Source organism: Triticum aestivum, chromosome 4D (genome assembly GCF_018294505.1).
Source record: "Triticum aestivum cultivar Chinese Spring chromosome 4D, IWGSC CS RefSeq v2.1, whole genome shotgun sequence".
In the NCBI taxonomy this organism is placed as follows: domain Eukaryota; kingdom Viridiplantae; phylum Streptophyta; class Magnoliopsida; order Poales; family Poaceae; genus Triticum; species Triticum aestivum.
In genome coordinates this window covers 485,647,647-485,659,749 of record NC_057805.1, presented here as the reverse complement: position 1 = coordinate 485,659,749, position 12,103 = coordinate 485,647,647, and the positions used below count along the sequence as shown (strand labels likewise).

General features: G+C 43.9%; 1 protein-coding gene across 1 annotated transcript; it reads right to left on the bottom strand.

The window, feature by feature from the left end:
* Positions 1–8,218: 8,218 nt before the first annotated feature.
* Positions 8,219–10,952, bottom strand: LOC123098892 (L-type lectin-domain containing receptor kinase IX.1). Its single transcript, XM_044520967.1, has 4 exons — positions 10,490–10,952; positions 9,909–10,321; positions 9,239–9,797; positions 8,219–9,039 (listed from the first exon to the last, which is right to left on the bottom strand). Exons 1-4 carry the CDS (start codon positions 10,855–10,857, stop codon positions 8,352–8,354), a joined length of 2,028 nt encoding a protein of 675 aa, XP_044376902.1. The 5' UTR covers positions 10,858–10,952; the 3' UTR covers positions 8,219–8,351.
* Between the last annotated feature and the right edge of the window lie 1,151 nt (positions 10,953–12,103).

Sequence of the window (12,103 nt, the reverse complement as noted above, 5' to 3'; positions counted from 1 at the left end):
ACTTCTTCGTTATGATCCCCTCTATCCAGATAAACAACTTAAACATGTTTTTGAAAGTTTAAAATTTGAATTCAAACAGATTTGAATTTGAATCTTCTTTTGATCGTAACTTGAGTCTTATAACTCCGTTTGAGTTGATTCTTTATGCAAATCAAAGATCTTGACCTAAAATTTCTGATAAGGCCAAATTCACTCAATTTTGGTACTGTTAGAATTTTTTTTATGTTGCAAGAGTAAATTGCTTGTTTTCAAAGCTTTCCGAGATCTTTTCTTCGATTCTTTTGCATGAGTGCTTTTGTATGCAATTGCTTGCTCACAGTAGATTGACTAGAGTGTGACGAGTAGAACTATCAGGAGTTATGAGTGCGAATCATCTTCATCAACAGTACAAGGCAAGTTCACACTTTGATCATATCCCTTTCATACCCAGTTTTTATGCATTAGTTTCAACCCTCGAATACTGCATGGTTAGGACTTGACAACATGTGGGTATTGGGAAGTAGTTGACGAGGTAGGAACCTATTGTCCTGCATTCAAACCTTGGGAGTTACTTCTACGTTATGCTCATACTGCTCTGTTAAGCTCGTACACGTGGATTGGTTGAGTGATTCATGATAGATGTGAGAGTTATTATTTAATGGTTCAACTTAAGGTGGCAACTTTAATACACATCTGGGTGGATTGTTGGTTTGGGCACCTGGAGAATCCAGTGTTGTCCTAGGATATCCCGGATTACCCGTGTGATCATCCTACGGTTCGCCACCCAAGCTCAAAGGGATCATAAGATTATTCATGCTAGAAACTTCCGTGTGCAGCCACAAGCTATTACGGGCTCTAGCATAGTTGAGTATGTTGTATGACCTCTTTAAGTGGTGGGCTAGCAGATGTAGAGGGAAAGTAGGTGTAACTGTCCACCCAGAGTAAAGAGTGAGTGCTTCTGAAAGACTGTGTTTCGGTCATCCGTTTCTCAAACACCATGCAGTGCGAGAAATCCAACGGAGGAGATCAAGTCTTCTGGGAAAAAGTGCGCAAACCTCTTCAGAGTGTACAAGCTAATCATGGTTAGCCGTGTCCCCGGTTATGGACTTCCTGAATATCTGGTTCTTGGATTATCATATTGATCTCATCACTTTACTTAATTAAGTTGTTGGGTTATAACTATTATTATGGGGATTGAGTTGGAGGAACCTTCTCAATATTTATCAACCAACTTTGTAGATAAATAAAATATATTCCTTTGATGTAGGGAAAAATTGGCTTTATGCAAAAATAAACCCAGAGCCTCCACCAGCCATATATGCATGTAGTGATAGCCTTTATTCATCATTATCCTATGGTGTGAATTTGCCAGTACATTCAATGTACTGACCTTTGTGGCTGCAACGTCTCATGTTGCAGGATTCTTACAACGAGTAAGTGATACATTAGGGTTACGATGTCTACACTCAACTTTGCCGTTGGTGTCGATGGGAATCCACAATCTTGTCGATACTTTCGCTATATGGATTGAGGTAATAATAATATTTACGTTATTTATACATGTGATTGACCTCTGTTATAAATCCTCCAGTACTGTGTGTGTCAGCATACCGGTCCAGGGATGACACTTAAGCACAGAGACTTGACCGTCTGAGGTCGGGTCGCTACAAGATGGTATCAGAGCACATGTTGACTGTAGGACGTGACTCCTAGAAACTGGCAAGCCCATAGGAAATATTTTTCTCTACAACTTTATTTTCAAAAAGATCTTTTACCTCTCTTCTTTTCTGAGCTTATTCAAATATTCCATTTTAGTGAGACTATACCCCTTTCCCCTTTTGACCACGAAGATTCGATTGATGAGACTACCCAAGAAGGACAAGATATTGGACAACCAAGACCACTTCGGAATGAAGAGGATTTTACGGAGCATTATATTAATGGAAACTATAACGGTTGAAGACACCGAAGACTAGGAGAATTTGAAGGCTCTGAAGAATTTCCAGATTAGTGTGACCTAGGAATGCTACCCTTATGGAATTTGTCAGACTATTGAAGCTGTCAAAACTCGAGATCAAGGTGTGTCGGAGAAAGACAGGAACATGGAGCATTAAAACTCAAAGTTTTTGTCAAGAAAACCCTAAGGCAGGAGATATCAACTATGGAATGATAGCTCATGGCAATGACATGGGCATAAACACGGGTATCCATGGTATTATCGCCCGCTTATGCTATTGTCACCGTGCTGAGTTAAGCATGCATTTCTTCGGAAGGATTGGATGGAAGAAGGCTGAGGGAGCATCTATCAGCAAAGGATGCACTTTTAACTTTAGCTGGTGTATCACCAGGATCTGGATACTTACATCAAGAAGTTTAGGGTGGACCTTTAGGAAGCCATTTTTGACCAGGAATTATTTCATGAAGAACTCAGGACCCAGAAGCTAAAAGTAGTCAAGCTGGAGGAGCAAAACCTCGAGATACCACAGATTCGTCAGGACTGAAGAACAGTAGGACCATGGTTCATGCCAAGGATGTTGAAACCCAGAAGTTTGGAATGCAACTCCAGAATATTAAATGACGTCACGAGAGACTTCGCATCAACAGAGATGGCCTGGCAGAAAAATTTCAGAAGGACAAGCACGATCGGAAGCAGCCATCGGAGACATGAACAAGACTTGAAGAGTTATTGACCTTTAGAAGACCAAACCCTTGTTTTATACCTACGTGAGATGCGACGATTGTGAGCTGTCATTTGTTTGATGTTTTTCCGACAGCCACAATAAAAATCTGTCTTTTCAAGACTATTGTTTGTATTGTGTGTATCCCTCTCTATCTCTCTTATCCCACCCCAAAAACCCATGGACCCAATAGACAATGAATGGAGATGAACCCATATTTTTCTAGACTGATGACTCAATTGGAGACAGACCGATGGATTCAGAACATGGAGGATCATATGAAGATTAACACTATAGCCGGAAAGGATATGACCCATCATGCTCTTCAGTGCTTTGAAAGAGGTGCTGCTACTTGGTGGAGGATGTACCAAAACATCAATGGATGGCAAGGAGTAACCACTTGGAAAGAATTTAAGTTTACTTTGCTAAAGTCTTGGTTTGTGTCCCAGAAATTGAAGCCTTATGGAAATGATATGAAGAAACTTTATGCATGCAAGCTCTGTGGAGAAAATAGGGCATAACCATAAGGAACACAAGGATGAATGCCCTCATTGTGAAGAAAGTCACCCATCTGAAGAATGCCCAACTAAGCAGATTACTTGTTTCTGGTGTGAAGGGACTAACCACTACCCTGCTCAGTGTCACATTTACCCTATGGTACAAAGAACCATCCAGTAGAAGAAAGAAGCAATGAAAGGAGCCCTCATGGAAAATTTAGAAGAACCCGTGATGAAGGAAGAGGTGGAGGACACACCCGAAGGAAACCCAATTAAACCCTGCACCAAGTCTTGCTATTCATGTGGAGAAGAAGGACGCATCTCCCTGAATTGTCAGAACGGGGATCTAGCAGAATTCCTGACAGAGGAAGTAGAGTATGACCCAAAGGAAATAGAAGCCCTGATTGGAACGGAAAAGTCCAGGAAGAGAAGTAGATTGGATACCAGGAAGGACCCGAGTCATATCACCTGTTTCAGGTGCAAGGAGTCAGGGCACTACTTCAGCGGTTGCCCAAAAAGGAAACCACAAGACTTGTCGGAAGTAATATGTTTTCGTTGTAATGAAGCAGGGCACTTTGCCAGAGATTGTCCCAAGGAGAAGGAGACTGGTGATAATTAGTTGTGTCTGTGAGAAGTATAGTAGAAGTAGTGGGAACAACTCCTTGGTTTTGAGGTGTTGAGCTGAGGCATGTAATGGAAATGCAGGAGATTGAAATAATTTGAGAATCAATGAAGTTAGCATCGTTGGTACTGATTTGGATTTTATGAGTTGTTACTCTATGAAGAAAGATTTTGACCATTTTCGAGGATATGAGAAATATGGTCTATGGAGGAACTGGGGCATTTTAAGGGTGGTAGTACCCTGTGAGAACCCTTGACCCCTGGAAGAGATAATGATGTTCCACGAAGTGGAGTACGGACAAAATAAGTATGAGCTTTATCTCGATATGTGGGATACCCCAAGAGTATGAAGGGATGAAGTACTATTGGAGTATAAAGGAGGTATGATGTTGGAAATATGGAGCAATTGTAACCCCGTGATGAGTTTGAGTAATCACATTTTAGTTTGGCACCAATAGAAGGAAGGGAGACAGTACAATTGGATGTATTTAAGAATGCTAGGAAGCTGGATGTTGGAATAATGATCTGTTGCCCCGATGATGAGTTTAAGGTTTACAAGTGATGAGATGGGCCATAACCCACAGGCCCCAGGACCTGCCAAGGAGCAAGCACACTCTTGCTGAAGGAAAAAACCTGGAAGAGATTACGACCTTACCCACTGACGATTTTATAGGAGTAACGCAAAACCTGAGAGTTGTGAAGGAACGATAGATATTTGTTTGGCATGAAGAATCAATGGATTCATCCGAACTTGGTTTGACGACAAGAGAAATTCTGCAATGCTGGTGAGGATGACCGAGTGTTAGAATGCGAGATTCGCTAAACCATATACAGGGTAATGATTTGGGTGCGGGATGGATTGATCACCATACCGACTTACTCTTATTATTCGCTTTGCTATGTGGGATGGTAAATCTGAGTGACTTGCCTATAGTAGAGAGACGGCGATATTAAAACTTGTTTAACCTTAGAATGGTATAGGTATTTTCCCTTGTACAAGGCAGCTGTTGCCAATTGTAGGTCATACGATGAGAATGAAGCCCAGACCCATTTCCTGCGGGAAAAACCATAAATTGTTGACCACCATGAGATATCAATAGTTGTTTAGTATTGGCGCCAGACCCGTCAGCTAAGAAGACTAGTCTCGGAATAACCTTACCAAGATAAAAAAAAGACACAAGAATCGAGGTAAAGGTTATGCCACTACCGGAAGAGCCCAGAGAAGGAATTTTCTCGAGGATATGAGAAGACAGACACTGTCAAGAATAAGGATGGAGTATATGAGTTTTGATGGAACCATAACCATGCTTCTAAGGGTGGTAGCACCCCAGACCCCCTGGGATGATCGGTGGATTTTGAGAAGACCCCCAAACCTAACCTATTTCTTGCTAGCCTCTCCAAATCTCGAGGACGAGATTCATTTTAAGGGTGGTAGGTTTGTAACATCCCAAAATTCTAAATTTTGGAATGTTATATCAAATAGATAGTTTTGATTGATTGTTTGATTGCTTGTGTGAAATTGAGTGAAATTTGAAACTTTTTGAAAGTTAAATGAGAGGGAATAATAGGACTTTCCCAAACTTGCATCTTTGCTTTCTGATTTCCATGAATTCAAATCTACTTCATTACAAAACCCTAGAGAGAAGATGACATGACTTCTTCCATTTAAATAAATGAAAAGGGTTATGAAAAGATTTGAATTTTTTTTTGGAAATATTTTCCAATTCAGAAACTTTAAGCAAATCAATGATTTTCATGAGAGAAGATAAAATGACTTCTTCAAAACATATGAAATATGAGTTGGGAGTTTCAAAGAATCCAATTTAAAAGTCCCTATCGAATTATTTTCATTTTGGAGTTATTTGGGTTTTATTCAAACTATTTTTTCTACAAAAATAAAATATATGGAAATTAGGGTAAAATGATTCCCTACATTAGAAAATTGGAGAAAAATGGGTTTGAAATTATTTTGGTATTTTTAAAATGATTTTTACTGGATTTTATTATAGCAGTAGCACTGTTTGAATTATTTGAATTTTTATGGATTTTATTTGACTCTAGAAAAATGTTCATGACGTAGAAAATCTTTTCCTGAAAATTCTGATATATAATACGATATATAATAGTTTTATTTTTTTTTCTTTACAATTTTACTCTATAAAAAAAATATGTGACCGACTCCGGCTAGAGTCCGCTTCCAGCCCGCCTCGCCGCCTTGGACCCACCTCCAATTTTACGCCCGATCCGCCGGCCCGTTTAAAAAAATTCTTTTTTTTCTTTTTTTTCACGTCAGGGACCTATTCGCGATTGTTTTTACAGATTAGTCCCTGATCTTGCAACGCTCGTAACTTTTTACTCGTTTGTCCAAATCCAACGAAACCAACACCCACTTCTTCGTTATGATCCCCTCTATCCAGATAAGCAACTTAAACATGTTTTTGAAAGTTTAAAATTTGAATTCAAACAGATTTGAATTTGAATCTTCTTTTGATCGTAACTTGAGTCTTATAACTCCGTTTGAGTTGATTATTTTCGCAAATCGAAGCACTTGACCTAAACTTTCTGATAAGGCCAAATTCACTCAATTTTGGTACTGTTCGAAATTGTTTTATGTTGCAAGAGTAAATTGCTTGTTTTCGAAGCTTTCCGAGATCTTTTCTTCGATTCTTTTGCATGAGTGCTTATGTATGCAATTGCTTGCTCACGATAGATTGACCGGAGTGTGACGAGTAGAACTATCAGGAGTTATGAGTGCGAATCATCTACATCAACAGTACAAGGCAAGTTCACACTTTGATCATATCCCTTTCATACCCAGTTTTATGCATTAGTTTCAACCCTTGAATACTGCATGGTTAGGACTTGATAACATGTGGGTATTGGGAAGTAGTTGATGAGGTACGAACCTATTGTCCTGCATTTAAACCTTGGGAGTTACTTCTACGTTATGCTCATACTACTCTGCTAAGCTCGTAGACGTGGATTGGTTGAGTGATTCATGACAGATGTGAGAGTTATTATTTAATGGTTCAACTTAAGGTGGCAACTTTAATACACATCTGGGTGGATTGTTGGTTTCGGCACCTGGAGAATCCAGTGTTGTCCTAGGATATCCCGGAGTACCCGTGTGATCATCCTACGGTTCGCCACCCAGGCTCAAAGGGATCATAAGATTATTCATGTTAGAAACTTCCGTGTGCAGCCACAAACTATTATGGGCTCTAGCATAGTTGAGTATGTTGCATGACCTCTTTCAGTGGTGGGCTAGCAGATGTAGAGGGAAAGTAGGTGTAACTGTCCACCCAGAGTAAAGAGTTAGTGCTTCTGAAAGACTGTGTCTCGGTCATCCGTTTCTCAAACACCATGCAGTGCGAGAAATCCAACGGAGGAGATCGAGTCTTATGGAAAAAAGTGCGCAAACCTCTGCAGAGTGTACAAACTAATCATGGTTAGCGTGTCCCCCGTTATGGACATCCTGAATATCTGGTTATTGGATTATCATATTGATCTCATCACTTTACTTAATTAAGTTGTTGGGTTATAACTATTATTTTGGGGATTGAGTTGGAGGAACCTTCTCAATATTTATCAACCAACTTTGTAGATAAATAAAATATATTCTTTGATGTAGGGAAAATTTGGCTTTATGCAAAAATAAACCCAGAGCCTCCACCAGCCATATATGCATGTAGTGATAGCCTTTATTCATCATTATCCTATGGTGTGAATTTGCCAGTACATTCAATGTACTGACCCTTTGTGGCTGCAACGTCTCATGTTGCAGGATTCTTACAACGAGCAAGTGATACATTAGGGTTACGATGTCTACACTCAACTTTGCCGTTGGTATTGATGGGAATCCACAATCTTATCGATACTTCCGCTATATGGATTGAGGTAATAATAATATTTACGTTAATTATACATGTGATTTACTTCTGTTATAAATCCTCGAGTACTGTGTGTGTCAGCATTCCGATTCAGAGATGACACTTAAGCACAGAGACTTGACCGTCTGAGGTCGGGTCGCTACAGAAGCGTTTCTTCATTTCTTAGTAGGTATAGATTATGATTATTCTACATAAGTTAATTCATAAATTTCTAGTCAATTCAACACATAAATAAACATTTCAGAACAAGCTTGTCATAGAAAAATTCTACATTCAATGTTGACTGAGTGGTGGTCGCGCTGATGCTGCCACCAAAGACATAGAAGTGCCACTGCTGCTACCGCTTGTTACAGACGAAGAAATAAAACTTCGTGTGCCAACCGGTGGCATGTAATATGCAACCGGCATCACTATCGGGAAACTCGGGAGGGGCGTCTTTGACCACAACACATTGACGGCCTACCTGATAGACGGTCTCATTTTGAAGTCAATCTGAGAACATCAGAGCCCAACAATCAATCATCACCCGCTCCATCTCCTGGAAAAATAGGAAGGAAGAAGGGTTTCTTCATTTCTTAGTAGGTATAGATTATGATTATTCTACATAAATTGATTCATAAATTTCTCATCAATTCAGCACATAAATAAACGTTCCAGAACAAGCGTGTCATAGAAAAATTCTACAATCAATGTTGACTGGGTGGTGGTCGCGCTGATGCTACCACCGAAGATGTAGAAGTGCCACCGCTGCTGCCAGTTGTTACAGACGAAGATGTAAAACTTTGTGTACCAGCTGGAGGCATGTAATATGCAACCGGCATCAGCGCAGGGAGACTTGGGAGGGGCGCCTCTGACCGCAACACGTTCACAGCCTGCCTGATAGACGGTCTCATTTTGAAGTCGAGCTGAGAACACCAGAGCCCAACAATCATCACACGCTCCATCTCCTGGGCATCAAACTCTCCACCCAATCGCTCGTCAACGGCGTCCAGAATCCTCCCCTTGCCATACAGATCCCAGACCCACTGAGCTAGGTGGACTGCGTCCTCCTCCCGCTGAGCTACCACCACAGGCCGCCTGCCGCAAGCAGTCTCGAGGAGGACGACGCCGAAGCTATACACATCTGACTCGGGATTGGTCTTGCCGGTGGTCATGCACTCCGGGTCCATGTACCCCATCGTGCCTGCGAAATCTGTCGTCAGTGATCTTCGGCCGTGCTGGACGAGCTTGGCGAGCCCGAAGTCGCCGAGCTTGGCCTTGAACGACGCGTCTAGCATGATGTTGCTTGGCTTGATGTCCCTGTGCAGGACGCATTGGTCCCAGTCCTGGTGTAGGTAGAGAAGCGCCGAGCCTAATCCGAGCAAAATCTCGTGTCTGAAGACAAAGGAAATAGAGCATCACATGGTTAATGATCATTGATGTTAAGGGCAAAGCTATCGGAATCGGAGAATCAGAATACATTTGTGGTGGAAATATCACATGGTTAATTATCATCGATCTTAAGGGCAAAGCAATCGGAGAGTGATACATTTGCGGTGCTCATGCTTTTTCTATGATGGGCGGGTAGACATACCTTACAGACCATGGGAGCACGACGTTATTGGCGCCGTAGAGATGCCCGTCGAGGCTGCCATTGGGCATCAACTCGTAGACGAGGAGCAGATTGCCGCCTTCGTGGCACCAGCCGATGAGCTGCACGAGGTTCTTGTGCCGGAGCCGGCTTATGACCCTCACCTCAGAGGCGTACTCCTTCCTCCCCTGCTTGGAGCCCTTGGAGACCCTCTTGATAGCAACTTGAAGGTTCAATTCATTCAGAAACCCTCTATACACGGAGCCAAAGCCTCCTTGTCCGAGCTTGTTCTCATCACAGAAATTGCCGGTGGCGACGACCAGATCCTTGTAACGAAACCGCTTGGGCCCGGAGCCTTTCTCGAAATCGTCTTCCATGGCCTGATCAACGTCGAAGAGGTTACCCTCTTCCGACCCATGCTCCATTGCTTCCTCGTGGATTTCAGCTTGCTTTCGCCGCCGCCATAAAATGAAACAGATCAAGGAGCCAATAATGATCAAGAGGGAGATTGAACTAGAGACGCCGATCAGAACACTCCTTGACGGTGGTGGAGGCGATGGTTCTGTGGAAAGAAAATCGGAGAATGACATTGGACTAGCATCTCGATGCAACATGTGCAAGGTCTAGCTAGCTCCTCCAAGCATGTAAAGAACTAAAAGAGACGGCTACTGACCTCCTGGGGTTCCTGGAGGAGGAGGATGCAGAGACGACGATGGCGGTTGAGCCAGCTCGTCGTTCTGACAGAAGGTGTTGTCGCCATACCCCACTTGGAGGATGTCGCAGTACTTCTTGTAGTAGTTGTTGACCCTGTCCTGGGCCGCCGCGGAGGTTTGGTTGCACTCCGTCCCGCCGTTGAGGATGTAGGTGGTCATGCCGTACCCGGGGAGCAACCCGGCCTCGCGGTCTTGGGCGGACGGCGTCCAGCCGCCGGTCATCACCGCGTGGCACGACGTACTCGGCGCCGGCGCCGTCGTCCAGAACCAGATGGCCGTCTTGAAGGCGACGACGGGGTCCGTGGACACCAGGTCCGGGTTGCGCAGCAGGTCCAGCCCCAGCGCCCTCCCTGCCTGCCGGTAATTGTCCTCGCTGCGATTATAAACTGTGCATTAGTAGTACGAAACTTTTTTAGATCAAATTTTGCCGAATAATTGAAGTTCATTCATCGCGAATAATTGAACCTCATCTTGTAAGGAAAAACAGGGTACAGATCCAGTGTCAAGTATACCAGAAACAGAGTGAAGATTTCTCACGTACGTCGTCAGCTGTATGGGGCCTCGGCCGTAGTAGGGCGCGCTCGCTCGGTTCACCGCCTTCACGTAGCAGTAACCGGTGGTTACGAAGGAGGTCTGCCCGAAGAAGGCGGCGAGCTCCCGCCGGCGGGTCGCGTCGTCGCCGGTGGTGCCGAAGCCGCGGAACACGCTCGAGTTGGCCGCCGCCAGGAACGCGTCGTAGGTGTAGAACGCGCCTCCCTCGCACCCGCTCATGTTGCGGCCGCCCAGCATGGAATCGAACGCCTCCCGCGTGACGGTCGACGGCACGCTGCCTGCCGGCTGCTGCCCGCTGGCCACGCCGATGCAGAGCAGCGCGGCGCCGGCGAGAGTCAGCAGCTCAGAGAGCCGCATCCGCCAAGGTGTGGAGTCTGAGGGAGGATGGAGTGTGATGTGAAAATGCTGTTCCGGATTTATTGTTGCGTGCTACTATGACATTTCTTTCTTCTTCATGAATTTTCTGCGACGAAGCAACAGTCGTATTTAATCTCTGCGTGCATGGGCCTGGTCAAAACGCGGTGCACTGATTGGTACAGCGATGTTTGTTTTTTCCTCTCCATGCTCGAAAAAAAAATGTTTGCCTTTTCCTCTATCTGTTGTGTTTTCTGTGTGGAAATGCAAAGCCCAGCCGCCTAGGAATCCTGTGGGGCTGGTAGTATTGGTTCCAACTTTTCCTACCAAGTCATTGTCTTATAGCTAGACTAGACAAAAATGAAGAAAAACCATAAAGGAGTACGGATATGACGGAACAGTCAAGTCATCAAATCTGACCGTCGATCAGAACCATTTTTTCAGTCATCCGGCCTGAGAGAATCGTCTCACCACGTCTCCTCGACAACAGATGATGTATTCCCTCAAAAAACAAAAAACAAAAAAGACCACCACGGCCCACGGGCAACGGCAGGGAGCGCCATGGCCCGACCGACAACCATGGTGCCAGTCAAAATTGTCCGCCATGGCGCGACCATTCGTCCCGGAACGGTTCAAGTTGAAGCAGCGGGTGTGTATCCTCCTATCGATATGGTGTGCTGTTTGATCGATTAGTTTCTGACACTTGTTGATTTATGTTAATGCTCTACTAAACCAGAGACCATGCCCTTGTATGAAACAGAGACACGGAGACAGAGAGTTAATAAAAGGAACAGAAAAGAGAGGGGAATTTATCTTCAGAGAGTTAACAAAAGGAACAGAAGAGAAAACAGAGACACGGGCGTCGGCCTTCTCCTTCAACAGTCAGGGGTGAAGCGGCTCATAGGCTTAGAGGTCAACACACGAGCCCTCATACATCTATGTTGGATGGGCGCCCGGTTCGACGAGCAAGTTGGCCTGCTACTGTTTTGTGGCGATATAAGTCAGACGCTTTATGGGTTTGTGCCCAGACGTAAAACCCGTCCAGATCCAGAGCGATCGATGTCATAATCCTCGATGATCACGCCAAAACCTCGGAAAATCCAAGGTCCACTGTGCGCAACTTTTTTCCAATCCGTCCCCGAGGCTAGGCAGAACATATGGAAGATAAAAAGATTCTCGCCCGCTTCTCGGTACTTTGGTGTTTAGGCTAAACCCCAAGCAAAATTCATGGTTTCAAGCATGGAGTCCG